General features: G+C 32.5%; 1 protein-coding gene across 2 annotated transcripts in view; it reads left to right on the forward strand.

Annotated features, from left to right (window-relative positions):
• Nucleotides 1–27596, forward strand: part of LOC114332060 (uncharacterized) — a 58064-nt gene that overhangs the window by 14966 nt on the left and 15502 nt on the right. The window contains exon 1 of one of the 2 annotated variants that reach the window (XM_028281766.2): nt 26923–27450. The exons of the other annotated variant lie outside the window; for it this stretch is intronic. Coding sequence (XP_028137567.1) covers nt 27175–27450 — 276 coding nt within the window. The 5' untranslated portion in view covers nt 26923–27174. Of the gene's footprint in view, nt 1–26922; nt 27451–27596 lie in introns of those variants that run through there. 2 annotated transcript variants of the gene reach the window in all.

Raw genomic sequence — 27596 nt, forward strand, 5'->3', positions numbered from 1 at the left:
GTGAATTTTTATTTGGGTGTTTTTGTTGTAATGTTAAAATCTTTGGAGTTATAGAGCAATAATTGAAAAAAATACGATTTGTCGGCGCCATTTTGTTTATAAAAAAAAGTAGCACTATCTGCGGACTTTGCATACCTATATTATTAATGTATAAGATCTTATAATTCGATTCCAGCAATAAAATTTGTGGTAAATAACTTTTCCATGTATTTTGCTAATTAGCCCAGAGTATTATGCGTGAGCATTATGTTGAACATTAGAATTCTAATTATTGTACAACAATTATTGTATTACAATATATAAAATGCTTAAGTTGTTGCCTCTTGTGAAACTCCGGAACAGGAAAAAAACATGAAAAACAGCCACTCAATCGTTTAAAGTGGGTGATCGACGTACGAGCCATAATACCGTGAGCGAGCGACCGACTAACGAGCCTTGATCGTTGAGAAATGTAAGCTCCTTATAATACTATGATTTTGGCAGGTACAAATCTTTAATTCCGGAGCCTCTTATTATGCTCGCTGTAATCTTATTACGTTCTTTCCTGTAGGAAGCTCGCAATGACTAAGTTTTTTTCTTGGCATCGGTTATAATTTGCGTTCGTTTCATATTTTTTCACAATCTCCAAGAGGTTATATGCGGTAAGCCGAATTTCTATGTTATTGCCCTCTGGCGATTTACATTTCCATAAATCATATATAAATTTCAATACAAAATAGCGATTGAGAGTTCTCATAATCATTACTAAAATTCATTACTTCCACTAAAGTGGTCGCCGAAAACTGCCGGCTCGACGCGAGGTTTTGAACGGCGAGCCAAGTAAAAAAATAAAACAAACTGACGAGCCGCGAGCCCGGCTCGTCGATATATAAAACCGCAGTATTGCAATGATACACAGGAGAGCTTTACCGACGAGCCACAAAACCGTGGTTTTACTCGCCTGTCGATCAGGGCACATTACAACTTTGGTTTTTCCCCAACCATTACGGCTGAAGAGGAATAGTTGACCTCTAGTTGAGGTCATAGATTCATAATCGACTGAACACTGAAATACTGCATATTTGATAACGTTTAGTACCAGTGTCCTATTTGTAAATCACTAAAATAAAACGTATAAAGTTTCAACAATATATGTCTCCGAGATTTATTCATGACTGCAGTGGCGGCCGGTCAGGGTCGGCAGTGCCGACCCACACATTTATGGACACATTGTAGGTTTTCTAAATATTTAATTTAATCAGAGTTGATGATATTTGTTTCCAGAGCCGTGCGGTACATCTTTTCAATATGATGCAAGTCTTCGAAATGCCGCCCTCTAAATATTATTGAAACTTAATATTAGTATCTATTTTTATTAAATGAAAATACACCAAATTAATGAAAACTTTTATTTTAAAAACAAAACATACTTAAAATTAAATGAAATATGTATTAACATTAAATAACATTTATGAAAATTAAAATTTTATCCTTTTGATTTTAATTTTGGCAAACTCGTCAATCAGATTGGTGTAGTCTTAAGTATCGAATGAAGATTTTCTAGTATTTTATCATCTTTCCCTTTTCTTATATTTCCCTCAATTTAAAAATATCATATAAAAATTTAGAATTCTTATGAGTTTCTAAAAGCGAAAATCGATCAATCAAAGAATTAAAGGCAATGTCTAAAATATAGATGAAAAAATTTACTTTAAATAATTGATCTTCCTCTGTTGAGAGCTGATCCACAGATCAAATTGACGCATTTTTCTCTTGCCTTAGTATTCATTTTCAGTAGGAAATTCGGAACTTATTTACAAGATTTTCTGCAATTTCAATACCAGTAATTTTCATTTGGTCATAGCCAAATTGTCCGTAAATTTTCATTTTTTCCATAGTTTCTGACGACATTTTTACACAATCTGACAAATTTATGGTTACATGTTGCAACGTCTTCGAGACTGAATTTATATAAAAAAAATATCATGCCAAAGAACTGCACGGCATATAAATTTATAATTTTTCATATTTTTTACTAATCCTCGTGCTTTGACTTTAGTTTCTGAATCATTGTTGACGTCTTCTACTATTTCGAATAAGGCATTATATATTTCACAAAATTGAAATCTTAGAGGTTTCAATGCATCTATTCGACTTAACCATCTAGTAGTACTCAACGGTTTTAGTGTTAGTTGTGCAACATGTTTTTTTCAGAACTTCCCAACGCTTTGTAAAACCAGAAAAAAGTGTACAGTTCTTGTATAATACAAAAAAGGTTGTTGTTTCTGTAGAAGAAGACGCTGCGTCATTTATGACTAAGGTGGCATGCACAGGGCACGTAAAACGCCCTCGGATATTTTTCATATATTCTGTTTTGCACACCCTTTCTTATTCCTTTCATATTAACCCCGTTATCATAGCCTTGTCCTCTGAGCCGTTTTAAATCAAGAACTAATTTTTCCAAATTTGTCAAAATAAGTTCTGTACCTTCACCGGTTAAATATTTTCGGCTGACACTTGGTCCTATATATATTTTTAATTATTGAATTGCTCAATTATTTGTATTTTGATTTTACTGATTATGCCGCCTGATGCGGCTGCCTCACCGCATCATAGCACCGCACGGCCCTGTTTGTTTCTGTAAAATAAAAAAAATCTGAGATAATACACACTAAATTTTATTCATTGTTTTTAAAAGAATTCGATCAATCCGATACGTTACGTGATCCCTACGCGTAATAAACTTTTCAAATTAATAATCCCAGCCATGCATCCGATTGCGATTGTGTGAAAAGATCTGCTTCGACAGGGACGGCAAGCCGTCCCTAGATTTACGATTTACTTGTAAGAAGCGTTGTGGAATATTAGCCGATAGGCAACCAATTATACATTTCACCACAATTTCACCCGTATTTGAATGGCAGAGTCCGGCAGATACCAACCTGCCGATCGGTGATGGGCAGACACCAGCTAGGCATGTACCAAGCCACGTACCCTGCTAATAGTGCGCTCGGGATGAAATTATTTATGAAATAAAGCAGCTTTTGGAATTTTAAATCTCGGTTAGTTTTCACTGTAGCAGATTTTCGTAAACAGCTTTTGGAAGTTTTTAATTTTATTAATAAAGGCGACAATTTTGCAAGTGATGATATCTCGATCCGTGAAACAATCGGTTTGAAAACTTTACTAAATGATTATTCTTTTAATAATTTTTTACATATTTTTAAAAAAATGTTTACCCAAACTGATGTGATATTCAATGTTGTTCAAAATCAGTCAACTGACATTATTTTTTCCAAAAATAGAATAACAAAGCTGGTAAAAAATCTCGGAGATAGTAATTTTCAATATATACGCAGTGACGTTTTGGCTTCGCTTGATATTTTCGAACATCCCCACAAAAGACAAAAGTATGACACAGATCTCGAAAAACAAGTATATTTTGAAATTTTTGATACTATTATTACTTGTGCAAATAGATACTCATTTTTTCAAATTTTAAAGATTTGCAAAAATTTAAAAGTTACGCCAAACAATTTTCAAAATATCTATTAGACAAGTGTATTAAAACTATCCATCATTTTTTAATCAAATAAACTAAGGAAATTAATTAAAAGTTTTATATGCTGATTAAAATATTTTCGGAAGATGGGAAAGTTACAAAATATGTATAATTTTATATACTGCAATTCATTGCAACAAACTGTTCCCGAAATTAATAAATTATTATCATGAATTCTCTCATTGCTACCAACTTTTGCCTTAAATGAACGGGATTTCTCTTGTCTCAAAAGTGTCAAAACGTATTGTCGAAACACCATGAAACAAAAGAGAATTTCTCCTCAATGTCTCCAAATGTTTTCTTAAATGTCAATAGAAAATAGTTATTTTCCTAGCAAGTGCAGAAAGTCATTATTTTCTGCACGCGACTGCAGTTTGCCGAACGACGCGAAGCGGGAGTTCGGAGACGCAAGCAGTCTAGTGCGGAAGAGAGACTTTCTGCAAGAGTTAGGAACAATATGTTTTCTAAGAGTCTTTAAAAATTACCAAATCTTAATCAATTAATTTAATTAATATGAAAATACATACAAAAATTAATTCTTTGACAAGGTTGTCAAAACCAAACTTTCAATATAATTAGTTAGCATGACGACGATCTTGGTTTCCATGACGATGATTCAAAACGACTGTTATTGTTTACCGATTTGACTTTCGAATATTATGTCAAAATAATTTTATTTCATCGAATTGTCGCGTTAATTTCATTAAAACACTAACACAATAAGATATATTTGAAATAAATTAGTAAATAATATCTAAATATTAGTTTATTGCATGTATTAGAATTACTTTAAGGCCATATTAACATATCTAAATTAACACGCGTGTGGAAAAGTAAAAACCGCATGCGGAAAAGTAAAAACCGCGTGCGGAAAAGTAACACGCGTGCGGAAAATTGAAACTTTCTAAACTAAAATGCGTGCGCGAGAGTAGACATTTTTGCACGCTCGTAGAAAATAGTTATTTTCCTAACAAGTGCAGAAAGTCATTCTTTTCCGCACGCGACTGCAGTTTGCCGAACGACGCGAAGCGGGAAATCGGCAAGCAGTCGAGTGCGGAAAAGAGACTTTCTGCAAGAGTTAGGAACAATATTTTTTCTAAGAGTCTTTAAAAAATTACCAAATCTTAATCAATTAATTTAATTAATATGAAAATACATACACAAATTAATTCTTTGACAAGGTTGTCAAAACCAAACTTTCAATATAATTAGTTAGCATGACGACGATCTTGGTTTCCATGACGATGATTCAAAACGACTGTTATTGTCTACCGATTTGACTTTCGAATATTATGTCAAAATAATTTTATTTCAAAATAATTTTATTTCATCGAATTGTCGCGTTAATTTCATTAACACTAACACAATATGTAACACTAACACAATATGTATTATAATGTATTATAATTACTTTAAGGCCATATTAACATATCTAAATTAACACGCGTGCGGAAAAGTAAAAACCGCGTGCGGAAAAGTAACACGCGTGCGGAAAAGTGAAACTTTCTAAACTAAAATGCGTGCGCGAAAGTAGACATTTTTGCACTCTCGTAGAAAAAAACTATTAAAATCTCTCCAACACACTAATAAATTTTACGATGATGTTATAACCCATTTTGCTACGTGCAAACAACATAGACTAAAGTTAATTTATAAACATGTTTAGGTTCTAAATCTATGTGAAAAACAAAAAAAAAATAAAAAAAAACAAAAAACCAAAAATCTTCTATGATGATTGAAGCCTTTTAAGTAGATGGTATCTGAGGAGACAAAAACCTTGCCGATCCTGTCCCTAAAGCCACGAGCCGCCACTGCATGAATGTAGTTTATAAGAAACATTAATCAACAAGAATACTCCAGTAAACGATAAAATAGGATTAAATATGTAAATCTAAATGAAGTAGGGTCAGTCAGGGTAATTGGAAACAGGGGTGATTGGAAACAGTACTCCCTACCGCTAGAAATGATACATTGCAACAATATCACATACACAGAATTACAATTCCATCTTTGCTTATTGTGTGGTATGTTATTCATTTCTTTACAAACCAAGTGAATGTCCATTCTGTGCAATTTAAATTTGATTGTTTTTAAAATCATAAATCGATTTAGAACAGTGCCAATATTTTACAAATTGTATCTCTCTGTATTAGGTACTTATAGTGATTGTATAATTTATAGCTACTACAAGAATATTTATATTGCGTACAATGTTAATTTGAATGTTATTTACTACAAGAAGTCAGTGCAGTAAGTGTTCACAATTACCCCCTTAAATCTTGAGTATGGGGTAAATGAAAACACCTGTTAGGGGTAAATGGAAACAATGTTAGGTAAATGGAAATCAATTTTTTATGTTAAGGTTACAGGTCTTGCCATTTTTAAAAGGTTGAGGAAGTACATACGGAAGAGAGAACCAACGAAATACTCTTTGAATGATTTAAAAATGAGGTGTCAGATGTTAAAATAAAAAAAAATAACATATAGGGAGGCTGCTGCTTACTACAGTATTCCACATTGCGTTATTTACAACTGCATAAAGGGTAGAAACGTACCGACTGATAAGATGGAACTAGGGTGCCTACTGCATGGTCAGCCAAAATTGAAGACCATATTGTTACGTGTTTAAAATCCTGAGATTGTTATTTACGTTTACCCCATTTTTTAGTTTTTCTCTTAAAATTTCTGGGGTAAATGGAAACTTTAAATATCTTATTTTTTGTGACTTTCTTACTAGTTTTTAAGACATTCTACTGTAGACTTATCGTATAATAGCCAAAAGCTTTTATTTTATTATAATATAAAACAGTATATTTTTAAATAAATTTCAAATGCTATTTGAAATGATATTTCAAATAGTGTTTCCAATTACCCTGACTGACCCTAAGCAAATTAGTCCGCTGTTTATATTTTTTTATTGAAAGGATATTATGAGAAATATAAGACAACAAAAATTATAATTCAGTTTCCTACAGCCCAAAATATCTAGCTAGAATTTTTCTCTAAATTTAAATAAATTTTAAAGGTTGAAAAAAAATGTTTACATACCAGCTCAAAAAAGGCGAATTGTGCAAAAAATATCTAGAATAGGCAAAATAGGTAAAAAATACATTCTTCCTGTATGTAATCCGCTTTTAATTATAATAATTTGTATAATTCGTATTATTTATAAGCATTTATTGTTTTATTTATATTCTTGTAATAATTAAAATTCATTTAACTTATTTGCTTATTTTATTACCCTTTTAAGTTTAAGTCTTTTATAAGAAATAGTATATTGTACAACAATAGGCGCGAGTTCCGCAAATCAAGCGAGGGAGAAATATGTCATTTTCTCACGTGTTGTACACTGTACTTTTTCTATGGATGCGGTTTTTGTCAAGAGTTCAAACTTCAAAATTAAATAATTTAGGTGCTTTTATGTAGATTATATGCCAAAATTGAAATAAAATACATATACATAATATACATAATGTAGGTATTTAATATTCTTAATAATATACTTTATTTATTTAACATTATAATTCACAGTTATATTTGAACAGTTTTAAAAGGTAATTCTTGGTAAGTTTTGCTTCGACACATTTTGTTTGACAAAAATAATTGTGTTTGTATTGGGTATTTTACCATGGAAACGACGATCATTTATATGGAAAACCAGCAATGGTCGACTTTTCTCACTGAAGAAATGGCACATTGTATAGCATCCATAGAAAAATTTATTGTTTTTATTTGCATTCAAATTGGCACACTGTTTACAAAGCAATTGAAATATTTAAAATATGTTATAAAAATTTACAATAGTAAGTAGTGCAGTCACTGAAGGTGGATATGAGCTATTACCTCCGATTTCGTTCAACCTTCATCGATTTGCATGAAAATTGGTGAGTAATTAGAGGATATCTCGAGGAACAAAGGTGACATGGTGCCAACTTGCGCTTTTACCCTGGGGGCCACCCCTTCTCGGGGTGAAAATTTTTTATTAAAAATAACACCAAATTAGATAGGGGAACAAATTCTAAGCAAAATTGGTTATATAAAGTTATTAAAATAAATCAAAACTCTTTGAGTTAATAAAGATCAAAGATTTTAATTTTTCGTGAGAAAAATGCATGTTTTTAACCGATTTTTCATAAATAACTCAAAAATATAAGTTTTTTACAAAAAAGTTATTATGTATTACCAAAATTGAAGCTAATTAAAAATAAAATAAACTCGTTATAAAAAAACCTTTTAATGTTAACTATAAGAGTTATAGGTATGTAGTTGAATGTATATTTATTTCGATGAGTGCTCAAATCTAAGTATTCAAACTTAAATTACGGGAAAGTGATGCATTTTATAAGATAAACTTATTAAACATTTGTGAAAGTACTTAGAAATATCTATCAAATGAGATTCCGAACAAGCTGATAGCATTAAAATTTATGCTTCAAAAATTTTTCAAACTATCTTTTAAAAATTTTCCAAAAAATTTCATTGTTTTTTTAAATAACTCCGTTAATTTTTACGATATTAGGTTCACCTAAAAAAGATTTGCAAGATAATTCCGAAGGCTATTAAAACACGTTGAATTTAATCTATTAAACCCCTAACTTTTTTAAAAATCAAAGGTTTTTAAGCAGCAAAATTTAAGTTTTAAACGTTTCTATCTCGGTTATTTTTTACCCTGGAAATGGCGTATGTTTTATTTTTCACTTTCCTAAAAAATTCGAAATGGCCCAAGTAGCAATTCGTCGACGCGACAACGTTGTCTACCGCGTGGCAACGTTTTCTTACAACGTTGTTATTGCCTAAAAGACGACCCTATTCTGCACTGATTTGGTGGACGATTTTTGAGTTGTCTTGACGTTGCCTAGGCAACCTCCTGTTTAAGCAACATCGTTTCGTAACCGTTGCATAGGACAACTGAAGCGACTATAAAAAGCACCTGCGCGTGCAATGATTGCTCAAGGAGTCAGACTAGTTATGTTTTTTTACCTATATTTTTAACACCTGTATGGTGAATGCGAAAACCAAAAAGTAAACTGTTTTGACATCGTATTGGGTATTTAAATTTATATGATATAAATACATAAAGGACTTATTACCTGATGTGAAATTTATAAACGCATCTCAGATTACCGTCAAATATGGATATTTCACCTTTAAAAAACACGCGCTGCTTTTTTTATGACATTTTTGACAAGTCAAAATTTATGTTAAAGATGGTATAAATTTAATGTATTGATGGTGCTTTTAAAGTTATCAGAAAATGCCTGCATTTTTTATATTCTGTGTTTTCATTTTCTTTACATCCCAAAAATCTCGAGTAAAACCAAAATGGCGCATTAAACAATATTACCAATATTACTAAAAAAATACCTAATTACCAACCTTAGACGGATAAGACAACTTAGAAGTCCAATCGCCAATCAAACCCGGCCGCGCCGACTATCAAAACCATTTTAGAACGCACCCTCTTATTGGGTGACAGAGGTCATGTGACCAGTGTCAAAAGTGTATCATTCTCATTAACAGCGTTGCCACATTTAGTAGATTTCTACTTTTTTGGTAGATTTTTGATATTTTTTAAAAAATTCTAGTAGGCAATATTTTTTAGTAGATTTTTGGTATATTTCAACAGAATTTGATCCATTTTATTCGAATCATGAGGAAACTATAATAAGTCTTTTTGAAAAATTTAAACGCAGAATGAAAGACTGCATTATTTAGAAAAACCAAAACGTTTCTTTTGAACGAGATATTTGGAATTAAAAGTCACTAAATTTTTTCTTTTTTTCACCCCTGTAACGTATTAAAATAAACATTATAGAAGTTTTCAGGGACTTTCGGTCCTCGGTAATAACGTAATCTTTCTTTGTGCGTTTAAATTTTTCAAAAATACTTATTAGTTTTCTAAGGATTCTCAAAAAAACGAAAACATTTAAAATACATTGAACATTTTAACAGACGACATTTTGCGCCTATTCCCTTAAAATAGCTGTTGTTTTTATTATAAAAAATCCCAAATATATCCCAAAAATACTTTAGAGTATATTTTAGTTTTTGATTTAGTAGATTTTAGCTAAAAAATGATAATTACCAGTTGGTGGTTTGGAATAATTAGGTTTCCAATTTTGTGGAATTGCTCTTGGGACATTTAGGACGGATGTGCATATCACTGTATTACTGTATATTTACATGGCCTAAAAAGAATCTACTGATTTTGTGAAAACAAAACTACTGAAAGAGTTAAAACTGACCTGGCAACCCTGTCTACCAAAGCAGATACAAAGATGGTTATCAAATCTCAAATCTACTGATAAAACAATGGAATGGAAACCAGCTATTAAAAAAACAAATAAACAGGTTGTTAAATAAATCGAAAATTTCTATCAAAATAAAATATATAATAATTAGTTTAGCATTATAACATTTTTAAGTCGTTGCGATTGTTGAAAAAACTGAAGTGTGATATGTAGTTGTCAAAATGGTAATAAATTAGTTACCCGTATAACTACAGGTTGTAACATCGTAATGTCAGTCGGGGTATGGGACGTTGGCCGAAACAACTGAAAATGCTCTCGGGCAACGTTGTAGACAGTGCATTTGTTTGTACTGACAACCAATGCGTCGAAAAATTGCTACTTGGGGGTTCTCTTATTTCCATCATAATTTACTCAATTTTGATGCTGTTAACTTCTTTATGGAGCTCATCTGATAGGTATTTTGAACTACTTTGACAAGTGTTTAGTTGGTATATTTTATAAAATGCATCGTTTTCCCGTTATTTAAGCTTAAATACTTAGATTTGAGTACTCGTCGAAAAAAATATACATTGAATTACCCATAACTTACTTTGAATTAACATTAGTTTAGTTCTTTAAGTGAAAAGTGTATTCAGTTTCTTATTATCTTCAATTTTGGTAATATTTTTTTTGTAGAAGCTCATAGTTTTTGAGTTATACATGAAAAACACCTTTAAAACATGTATTTTTTTTTCGAACAAATAAGATTTTTGATCTTTAATAACTCCAAAGGTATTGATTTATGTTAATAACTTTATATCACAAATTTTGCTTAGAATTTGTCCCTCTATCGATTTATGGAATTATTTTTAATAAAATAATTTTCACCCCAGAAAAAGGGTGGCATCCACCCCCAGGGTAAAAGCGCAAGTTCGCATCATGTCACCTTTTTTCCTTGAGGTATCCTCTAACTACTCACCAATTTTCATGAAAATCGATGGAGGTTCAACGAAATCGGAGGTGAAAACCTTCAGTGACTGCACTATAGGTACATATCTTGGGAAACAACGCATTAAAAAATAGAAAAATTACTGTCTGATATTTTTCAATTAGTGTGGGGGAAGTCAATACAAAAGGAGTACCATCTCGTAGGTATCGAAATTTTTACTAATAGAAGATCGCATTTTCAACAATTTCAGTTCCTACACTTTTTGTCGAAAAGTTGAAAATGGCGGAGATATTCAGCAAAAACTTGGTTCTCGTTTAAAATCAAGATGGCGGTGCAATTAATGTAGAATATCTTCATAGTTCTGCTTTGTGGTATGAGAAAGATATTAGGCATTACTTATTGTCTATCGCAGCAGCTGCAAACTGAAGAATTTAACTTAGCAGCCGCCGTGCATCTAAACAAAAGTACCAAAGAAGAACTTAAAAAATCCAGAACTGACGAGACATACCCAGATATTTTAGAGAAGGCTAAATTTTTGGTAAAGACAGTAGTAGTGTTGAAAACTGTTCCTCATAAACTCGTTGCAAGGAGAGTCGAGTTATAATGTCGACAACTGGCCATAATTATTCCGAAACAATGGCCATATATAATAGGTAGGTACATACCAGTGGTGTCATGGCAAAATTAGCAGTGCGGGAACGCAGTGCCGGAACACACTGCTAATTTTTGTTTACAAAACCTAAATTCTCTATTATTTTTTTTTCTTTGCTTAACCAGTGCGGGAACGGCGTTCCCACGCGTTCCCACACCATGACACCACTGGTACATACTCTGAAGTTATCGACATCATTCTCGTGGAATATAATCTAAGTTATCGACAGCTTCTCAGAGAAAATGAAGGTCTGTTCTTAGTAACGGATGCCTTTAGAAAGAAAATCAAACATTCATGGCAGAAGAGAAATTAAAGCCATTAATAGAAAACTACTACAACTACTAAAATAAACTCTACATTATGGAGACTCGTAAGAAGGAGTAGAAACGCAATGCATCGTTTGTGGGCTAACTTTTCAACCTCTAATTCAGCTTTCAGCAGTGGCCGCCAGAGGTGCAAGTGTTCGAATAGGTGCTACAAATACATTAGCTCTTATGGATTTATTTAATATTTAACTCATTTTATTAATGTTTTTAGAGTGATTAGACATTAATTTATTGGTTGATAAGTGCTGAATATGTTTTATGCCAAAAATAAATTATTTTAATTTTATAACATATCGACGTGTGGTAAATAGTTATTTTCCTAACTAGTGCGGAAAGTGATACTTTCACGCACGAGACTGCCGTTGACCCGAACGACGCGATAGCGGAGTTCGGGCAAGCAGTCGAGTGCGGGGAAGACACTCTCCGCATGAGTTAGGAACAATATTTTTTCTAGGGCCGTACTTTTGAAAAAAAAAACACAAAAAATAGAGTTATATCAATTTTTATTTAGAAGTGAAAATACACAAATTAATTATTTGATAAGGTTGTCAAAACCAAACTTTCAATATAATTGGCTACCACGACGACGATATTGGCTTCCATGACGACTATTCAAAACCATTGTAATTGTCTACTGATCTGACTTTTAAATATTAGGTATGTCAAAATAATTTTATTTCATCGAATTATCAGTAGTAATTGCACAAGAGCTCTAAAATTCTATATTAATTTTAGAGATCGAGTGCAATTTGTTGCGATTATTTCATGAATAAAACTGTTCAAAACCAAAATTTTATTGTAATTTATTTATGTAAATACAAATTAGTACAATTAAACACACAGTTGTTATAAGTATTTGACGGTTGAAAGTCATCACTTTTATAATTTTTAAAACATTAATTGTCATTAATGTCACTGAATGTATTTTTTCATAGTAACGAAGGGCATCTGACGTAATATACTTGACGACGGGAAATTATCAAAAATTATCGGGTATAATATCACAAGAGTGAGAATAAATTGAAAATAATGCGACAGTTTTTCGAAAATTTGTTGTCTGGCAATAGACACGAGAGCCCGCAGGGCTCGAGTGGCTATTGCCCAATGACAACAAATTTGAGTAAAAATGAAGCATTATTTTCTTATTTATTCTTACTGTCGTGTGATATTCGGAAGATTATTTTTTAATACGTATATTATGGATATTTTCTTGAATGTGACAGTTGTCAAAACTAGGAAACTGGTTCCCATTAAACAGAAACAATCTACATAAAAAAAATTATATCGAGAATTTTCTACAGTAGATAATTCTCAGTATAATTTTAATCTGATTGGACGGAATTAAACACGTGATCAAATATCTTACCATACGATTGGAAGTTAAAATCATCAAAAAATAATCAGTTTAATTTTTATTTCTGTAGCTTTCTATTGGTCAGAATCTCCTATGAATGAAATTATCCCGGTAATTTCATTAAAACATGACCACAATAAGATAAATTTGAAATAAATTAGTAAATAATATCTAAATATTAGTTTATTGCATGTATTATAATACATTATAATGCCATATTACACTGTATTTTACTTTCCTGCACGCTGTGTGGGAAAATTTACTTTCACGCACGCCGTGCGGGAAAGTGTAACTTTCGGAAACGAAATGCCTGCGTGAAAGTGGCTCTTTTAGCACGGCCGTAGAAAAAAGTGTATTCTTTCTATACCATTAAATTGTAGATGGACGTGTGACATCAAATTTAAATTTGTCATTACTTTAATATGTGGGACAGCTTATTTTGAAGCGGAAATATTTTGTCACATTATTATCTAACTGTCACATTTATATACCAATCGTATTTAAACTGCAAATTAATTGATATAGTTCTTTTCATGACTTAGGGATGGGAAAAACCTACCGGTTTAAACCTAAAACCGGTTTTTTTACTTCGCAATAACCGGTTTTACCGGTTATTTTTTTGTCCCGGTTATAACCGGTTTTTTATTTTTAAAGTAAAAACCGGTTATTAGGTTTTTACGGTGATTAGGATTAGGTTAGGTATTATTTGGGATCCCAATCATAATTATTATTCTCAAGTAACTATTCCAAACAAAACCATAATTCAAATTTTATTTTATTTTATAAATACAGAAGCCAACGGAAAGTGCAATCTCACATCAGCCAGCAGAATCAGTTATTAAGTTTTATTTAATATTTCCTTGAAAAGGTATTTGTAATCATAATATTTACATAAGAAGTGTCTGTTTGAATTAGACGCAAGCCAAACATCATCTATTTTTCACAGTTAACTCTTAACCCTTGACATTGAATGAAAGTCGGTGAATGATTTTATCTGATTACCAAAAATAATGCTCTGCCCAGTGTTGCCAGATGATCATAACGAAAATATTGTACAATGCTACAGAAATTATTCGGTAGAAATCGTCCAATTTCGGTAGATTTTATTTTTTACCTCTTTTGCTATCACATTGCAAAAAACTGATACTTCAGGTATGAGTATTCAAAGACTACCTTCATCATCATATATGATGATCAATAATCATCATTCATCATAAAAAATATTCAAAGTTCAAAATCGGTATACGTATACGTTAAGAGGAAACAGTAGCGAGCAACAGGTAGCGAAAACGCGTTCCAAGATTGCGGCTGTAATTTTGAATATTTTTTCGAGATATTTTTGGCACACGTATTCGTAATACAATAAAGAATGGCGGTACAGAGCCCAATTTGAAAAATATATTAATATGTGAAAATTACTCTGTAATTAAATACAATATTAAAAAAACGAGCCTGTACCGCCATTAAGAAGGACAAAAAAATACACTTTCTTCAAATAAACTTTTTTATCCGATGCCTAGATTTTGTGTCATTTTGGAACTACTAAAATTTTTTATTTCATTAGTAGTTCCAAAATGACACAAAATCTAGGCATCGGATAAAAAAGTTTATTGGAAGAAAGTGTATTTTTTTGTTCTTCTTAATGGCGGTACAGGCTCGTTTTTTTAATATTGTATTTAATTACAGAGTAATTTCCACATATTAATATATTTTTCAAATTGGGCTCTGTACCGCCATTCTTTATTATATTACGAATACATGTGCCAAATATCTCGAAAAAATATTCAAAATTACAGCCGCAATCTTGGAACGCGTTTTTGCTACCTGTTGATCGCTACTGTATCACCTTAAAAAATGTATTTTCTCGACTTTTATAGCATTTTCTTCATTTTTTTTAATCCAAAGTATGTAACTCAAATAGAGCCGCCTAACAGACGCAATACTAAATATCAAGGATGCTTTAGTTTTGTTATAATGAATAAATTTATTTATAACAAAAATAAAACTGCACATTTTTTCCTGTTGTAGACTTTTTAGAAAAATTTACCACAGGTGTACCTACCTTTTAACAGACCCAATACAAATATCCTCATCTTTGTTCAAATTAAAAATGTTCGTTAGGATAATAAATAACAGTTATGTTATTAACATTTTTTTATAAATTAAAGTAAATATATGTATTTATAAAATAAGCAAAAAAAGGTTTTTTTCGATCAATTGTTTATGAATTTCAAATAATTCAGAAATTATCGTACATTTATTCATATTGATCGTACATCGTACAATACCTTTAATTATCGTACAAATACGATAATTATCGTATGTCTGGCAACACTGGCTCTGCCTATGCATATCGTATTACTGATTACGAATACGAAGCTCCAAGAATTTCCCTACGTTTTCAAAACGATACACCCATACAGGAAGTATTAAATGAGTTAAAATGTACCTATTCTAGAAATATATATTATACAAACGTGTTAAAAGTAATACATGATAAATTTTTTTTGATGGTAGTAAAAATAAAAGATATATTGCATTATCCAATTTATTTTTAAGTAAAATATTTATGTTGATATTATTTTTTTTTAAATCCCATTTCAAAGAGTCTGGGAAATTTTTTATAAGTTGAAATGGTTGGGGAATTTTTTGATTTTGGGAGGAGAGGAAAATTGTAATTGTAAATGTAACTTTGTAACCTATTGGATTAAAAAAACCGAAAACCGGTTTTTCCAAAAACCGGTTTTTTTTGGCCGGTTATAACCGCCAGGTTAAACCGTAAGCAAAAAAAACCGGTATAACCGAAAACCGGTTTTTTGTCAAAAACCGCCATCCCTCATGAGCATTTTTCAGTGCGTCACAAATGATAGAAAAAAAGGTTAGTCCGTGATAAATACACATTTATGACATTTATTCTAACATGACATTTTAGTTAAATCTGACAGTTGTCACATTTTATGGTATAAAAATATTTATTGGTATAAAAACAAATCAATTTTGTTTATTGCATTTATAAAATGGTATTTTCTTTGATTTGTATAGTCTGATAAATTGTACAGATTAAATTTGTTTTATATGGAATAATATAATATTATTTAATATTATATTATTAGCGCCATCTATTGACAACTAGATTAAATGTTATAAATGTCACCGACGAAATGTAATCAGCGACGTGCGTTTTTTTCTGTCACATACAATTTAATGCGTTAGAGAGAAATCGAAAAACTGTGACGCACTGAAAAATGCTCATGAAAAGAACCATATCAAAATGTTTGTTAGTTGAAAAAATGGAACTTAACTGTACCTACTTAATTGTTTTTAAAAAGTTAAAAAGTTTAAAACGTTATTTAAATTATTTGAAGTTTATTGATAAAAATTTTTTTTAATTATTCTTTTTATCAAAATTTAAAATGCTTTTTCTTTTGCACATTTCATTTATATTCTGAAAGCTTATATACAAATGTTTAAATTTAGTTAATTAAAATATATGTAAATTAACTACAGACGACAGTCTGACTTTTATCAAATTAGTGTTAATTTTTGTGAAATGTTTTGTCTCAAAAAAATGCATTGTTTCGACAGAAAAACTTTCAAGATCCTCTTACTATTATCATTATAATTTTCAGGTTAAAATAAAAACCAATAATAGGTAAAACGCAAATTTTATTTACACCGAAGGAAATAACAAACAAGCGAATATAATCCGTGAACGTTATAAATAACATAAAGACAAATCTTTATAAAAAGTCTTGTAATATTAGAGGAACTGGTCCGAATATGGGCCCCCCATTTGTTTTTCTATCGAAACTTGCTTATAATATTTTATAACAATGTCTAAATGTCATTTATACATGCTATGAGACCTTAGAAAAAAAAACTGCTAACTATGTATTTTTTATAACAAAGTTTATTTATTTTACGGGTAATAGTATGATGTGGGGCATATTTTTCTAACCAGGCCAGGCTGTCTAAAATATGGGCCCCATTCAAAAACTAACAAAATTTTCTTTTGACAACAAAAATACGGAATAACCTAGCCAACAATTTATGCTTGGAGAATAAGAAACATATATGTGAAAAAATAAAATGAAATTAACTGCAAAAATCGCAAACGTAAGAGTCTTTCTCAGTTCCGGAACACTGTTCACGTGCCCAGACATTGCACATTAAACATTGAACATTGAACCCACGGTTCTCCTCTAGTATCATCAGAAAACTGTTGTTCAGAAAATAGACATGCGGTGTCATTGCTTTCAGGAGAATACTGTCCTATCTGTTTTACGTCAAGGTCTTCGTCAGCAGGCAAAAATTCCTCTTCCTCTTCTTCATCCGAACTGAATTTGATTTTGATTTTTCTCTTGAGTTTCTTTACATTTTCTTTCGGCTTTAGCGCAGAATTTATTAGGAAGTTCCCCCCTTTCCTTCCTTGGTTTTTACATTTTCTTTTGATTCAACTGAAAACACAGTTCTCTTCCCCGTTCTTTTTTTGATTTATTTATATTCTCAATTGATAATTTAAGGTCTGATTTATACGAAGATGAAATTATAACTTGAGAACGAGAATTTTTCCTTCCTCTTGAAGACGCTCGCTTCGTAACTGATGGGACAGTTGAAAAAACGAATGGACTCTTGAATGTTTTGAACGGTGTTCTAGCACAGTTGTTGTGTTCGTTGTTTTCCTTAATAGTTGATCTGGGTCTTTAGAATAACTTGGTCCTTGATCTTCTGAACGAACTGTTATATTTTCTGAAGAAAATCGTTTTTGCAAGGTCGCTTGTCAATGCTTCCAAATAAATTTCAGTCAAGTTACAAGTTTTCTCAGATTCAAGTTTTTCAGCACTGAAATCAGCATCATAAAAAATGGTTATATTTATTGGCCCTATTTCTGTTACTTTAAAACAATTCTTAGCTATCTCTGCCGCCTGGCATTTCAAAAATAATGCCGTTTCCAATAGTTCTGCTAGATTTATGCGAGCGGTCTAAATATGGGCCCCTAGCCCATATTTACGTCATACAAGGGGCCCATATTTCAAAATATGTACGTTCAAGAAAAATATTAGCTTACGATTTTGTAATTATTTTTTGTTTCCAACCTATATCAAAACTATTTTCCTCCCTTTTTCTGCCACACAAGCATAATATATCAATTCCGCAATAATGTCAATAAACACAAATATAACGTAATATAAACTTGCCCAATAAATTTTTTTCAAAAGTCAAAATCAAACGGTGTACACTGTGTAACAACAACATATGTGCTGGTCGACGAATCTGTAAATATATGACAAGAGAGGGGCCTTCTAGTATATTTGAGCATTTTCTAACAGATAACACTACTTGTTTCATAGATAGTGGGGTGGCCCATATTAAATACATAGCCCATATTCGGACCAGTTCCTCTAACTTTGTTGGCACTCATATTTAAATAATATTAACCACCAAAACCAGTAATCTTATATTAACTACGAATAATTAATTATTTTCGAACTTTCCACATTCACTTCAATGCAAAACTAGCATCTATCTCTACGCCACCGCCGCCCTAGCGAGAAACCAAGCAAACAGGCAAAATCGTGTACACAAATTTCAAGGTGGTCCTATCTCGATTCCTCTCCTCTGTGTAGGTCTCCATACTCTACATGTTCTAAATCTAGAACGTCTATACATCTGCAATTGCCTATAGCCAGGAACCAGGAACCCTTTACTTACAAACATGCGATGGAGAATCATTGGCGCACCCAGGGGGGATTTGGAGGTTAAAACCCCTCCCAGAGCAAACAATATATCGCACACCTAGTTCAATTGTGCCACAACTGCAAAAAATTCGAATTTTGGGTTAAGGGTGTAAAATATTGCCTATATAATGGCCCATCTAATGCAATACAGCCTGAACTAAAATATTGATTTGGATAAGTATAAAGTAAGTTACTTCGGTATTTCACTGTAAGGTTTTTGGAGGTTTTGAAAATGCAATACGGCCATAACTGGGAGATGTGGCGATAATATACACTGCCACAATACAACCGATGTAATTCAATACGTTCAATACGGCCACAACTGCAAAAATCAAGAGAGATGTGGCGATAATATACACTGCCACAATACAACCGGTATAATTCAATACGGCCACAACTGCAAAAATCAATTGATTTTTTCATTATATTGCCGCCGTATCTCCTAAGTATTGTTTTATAAATGACTTTCTTCACAATGCAGTATCACCATAACTATCAAAACAAGAATAACGTTTTATTTTTAATAAATTGTAATAAGATCCAGCCAATAAGTGTATAATGTACTACCTAAATTGTAATTTTGAAGCCAGTCACTCTCAAAATAAATTATTTACAGGGCATAACGCATTTACTACAGAACGTTTTTCTCATTTCTCGAGAATATTGTGTTTTGTACTTGTGGCACTATTGAACTAGGTGTGCGATATGTACCCTAAAATATATGTAAAAGAGTTATATAAGAGTTAAAATATATGTACCTAAAAATAGTAGAAAACTGTAACTTGTCTTTCAAAAACAATACAAACAATTTTCGGTGACCAAGCCAACCCCTCCCAGAGAAACATGCTAGGTGCGCCACTGTGAAGAATCTTTAATTTACTCGAATCTCTAATGCCTAAATATCCCATTGTTGTCGGTTTAACCAGCATAGATCAAAGGGTTTCGGTGCGACGTCCCATCCCTTTCCAAACACATTTAATTGACCTCTACGACGCATTAGGCGGCGTTCATACTCTGGCGATAGACGATAAGCGACATTTTATCGCCACGATATATTGCTAGGAAGGTTCATAGAGAACGGACGACAAATCGCCGCGACCATTATGATGATGATGGAAGCACAATTCATGCCAGTTAAAATTATGAGCTCAAGTGATGAAGACGTTGTAGTGGCTTATTGGTTTAGGCGTAGAATGAAAAGAAAAAGAAAATACTTGGTTGTCAAATAAACATGTTTTTGGTTTTCTGGCAGCAGTAAAATGTATTTTGAATTAAATAAATTGCCCACATTCTTCTTTATTTGTTAATTAATTTATTTTAACGATTTTTTTTTGCATACCCTGTACAAATAATTATGTTAATATTTATATTACTGAATACAGAATTGAATTCCCTTTCAAATAAGACATCACTCGACCCCCAGTCTCATTAAAAAAACATCTATTACGTCATCACGCCTATATGGATGACGTCACTCATATGATCATATGCCAAAATATCATAATTTAAAAATAAAAATTGACCTTTTTCGGGATTTTTGCTTAAAGTCGCCGGTTTACGAGGAATAACTAATTTATTTCAAACATTTACATCATACTGTATAAATATTTACACTAGGAGTTAACAATTTGATTACTGGCTTATCTCACCTAATAAATAAATAAATAAATACAGCTTGAAATATCAATATCGTATGCAACAAATGAACCTTTTTTATCGTATTTTAAGTAGGTATTTGTTTGTGCGTATCGTCTCTATCTTTTTACCGAGTTTTCGCAGTGAACTAAAAGTAGATATTGCGTCTCCTGAGAATTAACACAGACTGAATGCCTTAATTGCCTTATGCCTTCAGCTTCAGAACCTTAGACAAGGAAAGAGAGAGGACGAGTAATCCTATGACCAAAAGTGAAGCCAAACCGACACCAGAGATTTTGATCATCGACGTAGGTTGGGGTATTGTTATGCATTGAGTATTTAAAATGAAAACATGAAATGTATTTAAAATGAAGAATTTGTGTAGGTACGGTAAATGTTTTATTAAGTTGCTCATATTACGTACATATGTGTCAATACATACATATGTTTTTATTACGAATTTTAGATGAGGATTTTCTTTATTTTTTATGAAATTTTAACCTTCAACGAACACCCACCACTGGCAACCCATTGTTATATTTGACGTGACCGCCATGTTTTTGGTGGCAAACAAACCAAAAACTGACTTCACTTTTGGAACGTGTGTGTTATGCCTCCTCTACACATCGGCAGACGCGTCTGCGGATGCATCTGCCGATGTATCATCACGCGCTGACCACACATCTGTAAATCGTTAAGTCTGTGTTAATTCTCAGGTAACGCAATATCTACTTTTAATTCACTGCGAAAACTAATGCGTCGTAGAGGTCCGAGGTAAACAACAGACGATCAAATTACCCCATCTACACATCTGCGGATGCATACGCAGATGCCGTCCGCGGACACGTCTTCCGATGTGTAGAGGAGGCATTAGATGAGTGTTACCCGTCCTCTCTTTTTTCCTTATCTAAGTTCAGAACAGATGTATACCTACAGATGTGTGGTCAGCGGTCAGCTCGTGACTCGTGATGGTACATCGGCAGATGCATCCGCAGACTTGTCTGCCAATGTGTAGAGAAGGCATCAGACTGATTCCAGTCGCATACTCAGAAGTGATAAAACGGCTGTATATTTTTGCTCCAATGCCTATCTCCACAGCTGGAAATGAAAGATTTTTCTCTGTGCTCTTGAAGTTCTACTGGTGATGAAAGGTCTTCACTTATGTTGATGGCGGTTGAACGAGAAGAAATGAAAAAACAAATACCTCTAGAGCAGGGGTCACCAATTAGCGGACCGCGGTCCGCATCCGGACCGTGGGCTAGTTTTGTGCGGACCTTCAATAAATTCAGAATATACCTAGAGTTTGGCAATTTTGAAAATGTTTGGCCATGAAATTGTGTACTATGTTTGGCTCTACTTATGTGTGCGAAGCCGCTATATCAAGAATGAACTTTATTAAAAATCGGTAGAGATCTCACTTAACAGATGAATATCTCAACTCCCTAGTGAGACTTAGTTTCACTAAACTCACTCCAAACTTCAGACAGGTTGTACATAAAAAATGTCATTTGTCTCTCTGATAATTTAATTTTGTAAAGAGTTTTCCCCCTTATTGTTATACTTACTAATCATTCATTTTGAAATTAAGTAAACTGTAATATAAAATTGTCATGTTCATTTTTTTATATTCATTTCCTCTTTACTATATGTTAAGTAGGAGTACTTTTTAGATGTGCATTTAATTAAAATAATTTTCAGATTTAATAAGTTTTCAACAAACACCTTGTATTGGAAGTAATGTAGAAAAGATAACATGTTAATAAGCATTTTGTACTATAATTATTAATTTTAAATTCCTCAGTTTTCTTTCTACAAAATTAAAGATGTCGTAAAAACTTCATTAGCTGTCAAAATATAAATTCCTAACTTTAAAATATTCTCAGTAACAATTTACAATACTGCTGTTTTCAAAATATGCTGATAATAACATAAAAAAAAGGTACACAATGAATTTATATTTTATTTATTGTACCAGGAAAACTTACAGAAAAGTATACAGTAACCAAAAAACAATCAGATATTATTAGTTTTCCTTTCCATATTAGTTCATGTGTGAGGCCACTTTCGTATGAAAAATGTTTCTGGCTCGAATTCTTTGTGGATTCCTGTTCAAAAATGTCCTCTTTAAACAAATAAGCAAATTCAAAATTAGTTTTTTGCCTCGAAAAATGTATTTTTAGGTTTCTTGGGTAATTATAAACAAAAAAGGTCCCTTGTCATATTTCTGAAAAGTTGATAGTTTTCGAGTTATAAGCGATTTAAAATCTGAAAAATGCGAAAATATGCATTTGCTATGCTTGAAAACTCAGAAAAAAAAAACTTAGTTTTAATAAAATGACAGATTTTTTTTTGTTTAAGATGACCTAAAAATGCTAAAAACATATTTTCGGGGACAAAAAAGGTGATGTTTTAAGATGCAGGCAGCATAAATCCGGACTCCGGACCCCGGAAGTGTCATAGGTTATCGAAATGGACCCTCAGGGAAACTAATTGGTGACCCCTACCCTAGAGCAAAGAACAAGTGGTGGATCGGTGGATGATTTGTCTGCGAGGAAACCACGACGGTACCACTACACTAACGTAACATTGACAGGGCCGCCGAAAGGGATGAGATGATAAAAATCATTTCAAATATAAATTTTATTAAATTTTTATTATATTCATTATAATATATCCTGTTTCATTGTAGATCTCATAGCATTTTTTATACGAGAAAGAAAACAAGGATCTTTTTCCTTCTGCTACTGTCGCCGGTAATGTGCAAAATATTCTTGACGCTATAGGTACCTACTTAACGACGTTAGGAAATAATATGATTTCAATTTGGGATGTTTAATTTTATTAAGTAAATCTATAGGAGAAAGTTGAGATTCACAAATATTATCCTTGTATAATATGCGCTCTATCGGAATGACCTTAAAATGTTAAAAAGTTAATTAATTTCAATTGCCGCATTAAATCTTCTGGTTAAGTTGCTTATTATACAATCTCTATGGCAATATTACAAAATATTTCACAGCAAAATATTGCGTCGGGCTCAAAATTATCAGTTGCCTCAATACTAGGCCCTATATTTCAAAACGGAGGTAAAGGTCATATTTAAGTATGCCGAGTTCTAATTAAAAGTATTATGCACATAAAGTGACGAGCAAAAAAACGGGAAAAATTACGTCTTTGGTCTGGTCGACGCCGGGCCCCGGTAAAATGTACCGGCTGTACCCAAAGGTCCCCCTCTCGGCGGGCCTGGACATTGAAATGCACTGCTCACTGCAGTTATTTTGTGCAATTAGAAAACAATTATGTATTATAAAGTTTATGTTCCTAATTATTACAAATAAATCATTATCAGTGGCGTAGCGTAGTGGGGGCGGCAGGGGCGGCACTTTTTAGGGGCGGCAAAATTTAACAATAAATAATAAAAATATTTTGTAAATATTTGAACCATTTTATATTTTTATCGCAACTACAAATTCGGACCGATTGAAAGGAGCACGGAATTTTTCATTATTACTTATTTTGTGACGAATTCGATGAATTCCTTTTCTTTGAATGATATTTTGTAGCGACTGGCAAGAACGTCTATACTGACTTGTCGAAATTCCCCGTTTATGACTAACAATCACCACAAATTTTTTCGGCGCTTTAGAACTTTGCTATTCTTTTTTTCCTCATCGACACATATCGTTGGGAAGTTCTGATAGCAGCTACAGGCAAAAGAAGGATTCAAGACACGCGGTGGAGTGCAAGAGGCGATGCCGTAAATGTGACATGGCATTATGACAAAGACATTCTCGTCACTTTGGAAAAACTGACAGAGGCAGGTGAAAGCTTAAACACTAGGAGAGATGCAGGTGCTTCACTAGTTTCGATGCAGTTATTTTCCTTTCTTTGTTTTTTGGGCCTGTGGCAACCGATGCTACATAAAGTGAATGATGCACAAACATATTTACAAACAAGGGGACTTGACATAAGATTGTGCGCTCAGAAAGTAAATACATTGCAGACGATATTGACAGAGAAAACAGAGGAATGAGCAAATGGCGCTGTAGGTAGGTTATGCAAAAATATGTGTGAAGAACTTGGAGTTTCCATAAAACCTCGGAGGCGCATAACAAGAAAGAATATTTTTGATGACGGAACTAGAGGTGCTAACTTGTCTTGTGAAAATGAGTTGAGACGAAAGCTGTTTTCTTCGTTAGATAGAGATAGAGTTATTGTAGAAATTCGTGAGCCTTTTTAACAGCAACATAATTTAACGGATAAGTTTGTTCATCTAACGCCGGCCGGCTGTATTATTAGATCCAGACAACACTGAATGTAATCTAGACTACGCATCTGAAGAAATTGACGAGCAGGGTTTCAAACTATAAAAACTTCGACTGCGGACTTTCGTTGCTGCTACATGCAACGAAATTGATTAATGCAGACTCACTTGAATTATTTAAATTTATTGTTAAATCCAAGCTGGAAGATGCTCTGCCGAATATTTTAATAATGTTCCGAATATTTTTCACAGTTGCTATAAGCAATGCCAGCTGTAAGAGGAGTTTTTCAAAATTGAAATTGATTAAAAATTATTTAAGATCGACAATGAGTACTCTAAGGGTTTGCTCACTACCTACGGAGAGCAATGGATTGTATTCTCGCTCCGACCCTTGCTCCCTGGTATTTATATTCGTGAATTCTCGCATTTAAAATAATGTTATTTTACATAGCGATCAAAACTATATTATCGATCGCTATGTAAAATAAATACATTATTTTAAATGCGAGAATTCACGAATATAAATACTGGGGAGCGAGGGTCGGAGCGAGGATACAGTCCTTTGGTCTCCGTAGTGAGCACACGCTCAGACTAACTAATTTGGCTATTTTGTCTATTGAGCAAGAGGTGTGTGATGGGATAGACATTGACGGAGCAATAAAAGACTTTGCTCTTAAAAAAAGTAGACGTATAAATTGTTAATTGAAGACGCAAGTTTTGTTTTTAATCCTAACAAATACTCATATTACTTTTCAATAAAAATAAAAATATAACATTATAGTATCGTTCCAGTTCTAATTAAAAATTGATTTTATTTAATTTCGTCGATCGTCAAGGTGTACCTAATCTTAAGTGACAGGTACCGGTAAAACCTAAGTTATATCAATGTATCTAATTAGTTAAAGTAAAAGAATTTTTGTATTAATAAACGTGATTGTAAAACTTAGATAAACTTTTTTATTTAAAATCCAACCTGTATAATGCAAAATAATGATAACTGTTCTCGCCGAAAAGTTCTCTATAATTAATGTATGTAATGTATAGTATACAATAAATTAAAATACCTAAATAAGAGGGCGGCAAAATTGTCTTCCGCCCCGGGCGGCCGACACTCACGCTACGCCACTGATCATTATAGTAATAAAATTGATGAATTTTTTGTAAATTCCAATTTTATAGACAAATATAGGAGAAATTTAATATTACAGGCAAATACCACCTCCACCCCTATCAAATGACGCCCTTGAACCTACTGCCCTACTGCCTACTGTTATCCAGTGTTACCAGGTCTAGTGAAATTTCACTAGATCTAGTGATTTTTTAAGAATCTAGTGAAATAGTGATAACTTTTCAAAATAGTCACAATTCTAGTGATTTTTGGAAATTTCCATTATATTGAATATTTTTACTACATTATACCAAAAAAAAATATTTTCAGTAGTATTTTTAATACGTTTGTATTAAAATTCATTTAATACTTCCCTGTATTGTTTAAAAATTTCTTTGCAAAGAAAGAAAAATCCCCAGAAATTTGTGATGGCAATTTAATACCTAGTCATAACATACCATAACGTTAACATAAACATGGCAATCCTTAAAAAGTGATGACTGTGATGAGTCAATTCACGATTACGACACTCTCCTCAACTCAAGAGTTTCAAGTGTCAAGAGAAGGACATAAATAACAGATAATAGTTGTGCGGTTTTCTTTGACAATCCATTATCCCAACTAATAAGAAAATCACGTTTGTCTTATCTATTTCAACGAGATGAATAAATAAACTTTTAATAAGTATTATGATCTCCATCCATGTCCTGGTTACCGATTCCCGCTATTCCCCAAAATAAAATGTTTCATCATAATGGCTACCTTTGTAAAAATCACTTAGCTCTTTATTTATAAATTAAATTTAAATTATGGTTGTTCGGAATAATTACTTCAGCATAAAATTGTAAGAACTTTTTGCGTTTTAACTAACCTGGATAGGTCAAAAATAGGGAAATCCCCTGAAAATGTTATGAAAGCCCTATGCTTACGAGTATGCGCAGTAACGAAAAATGTGTTACTGCGCATAATTATACGTTATTGCGCATGCGCGTAATCTAGTGAAATTCTAGTGATTTTTTTCAGTGAAATCTAGTAACTTTTATAAATTTGACCTGGCAACACTTATGAAAGATATTTTTATGGTTCTATCTACGTTCTACCATTTGTTTGTTCTACATACCCGACAATGGTTCATGTCACCTGGCAACACTGTTTGCCACTCGCTCGTGCACCCAGACAAAACATAAACAACTCTCGTCTCTGTCTGATCTAGGCTCTCTTCTATCTTCCTGTCTTATTCTTATTTAGACAAGAGTTTCCGGCTAAATAGTAGTAAATATTTTATGAATTTTCGAATTGTGTTTTTTGTGATTCACTATCAAAAAAGAAGATTCATCAATTTATATTTCGTTATTGTAGCAATTGTAGGATATTATTATGGCGTTTATCCTTCCAGATAATATCCTAGAGACTTTACTTTGCAGTTTTTGTCATAAATACTTATCTGTGAAACCCACAAAAGTTTATCCCAACAGGCTTATACAATGTGGAAGGTGTGTTGATAAGAAGGAACAGGAACAATCTATCCATGATTTCGAAGCAGTAGAATCACAATATGGAAAAATTGCTGAAAACATTTTATTTAAATGTGTCAACAGATTTGATGGTTGTCGAGAATTGTTAACATATTCCCAAGTGCGACATCATGAACAGGTAAGATTTATTTGGACTTATACTACTTGTAATACATTAATTTAAAGTTCCTAAAGTAAATTTAAAGACTTCTTCTTCTGGTTTCTATCCGTTTCGGATGTTGGCAATCATAATCTTGCTCACTGCGGCTTGAAACAGTTCCGTTG

The sequence above is a fragment of the Diabrotica virgifera genome, chromosome 9 (genome assembly GCF_917563875.1).
Source record: "Diabrotica virgifera virgifera chromosome 9, PGI_DIABVI_V3a".
Lineage (NCBI taxonomy): Eukaryota > Metazoa > Arthropoda > Insecta > Coleoptera > Chrysomelidae > Diabrotica > Diabrotica virgifera.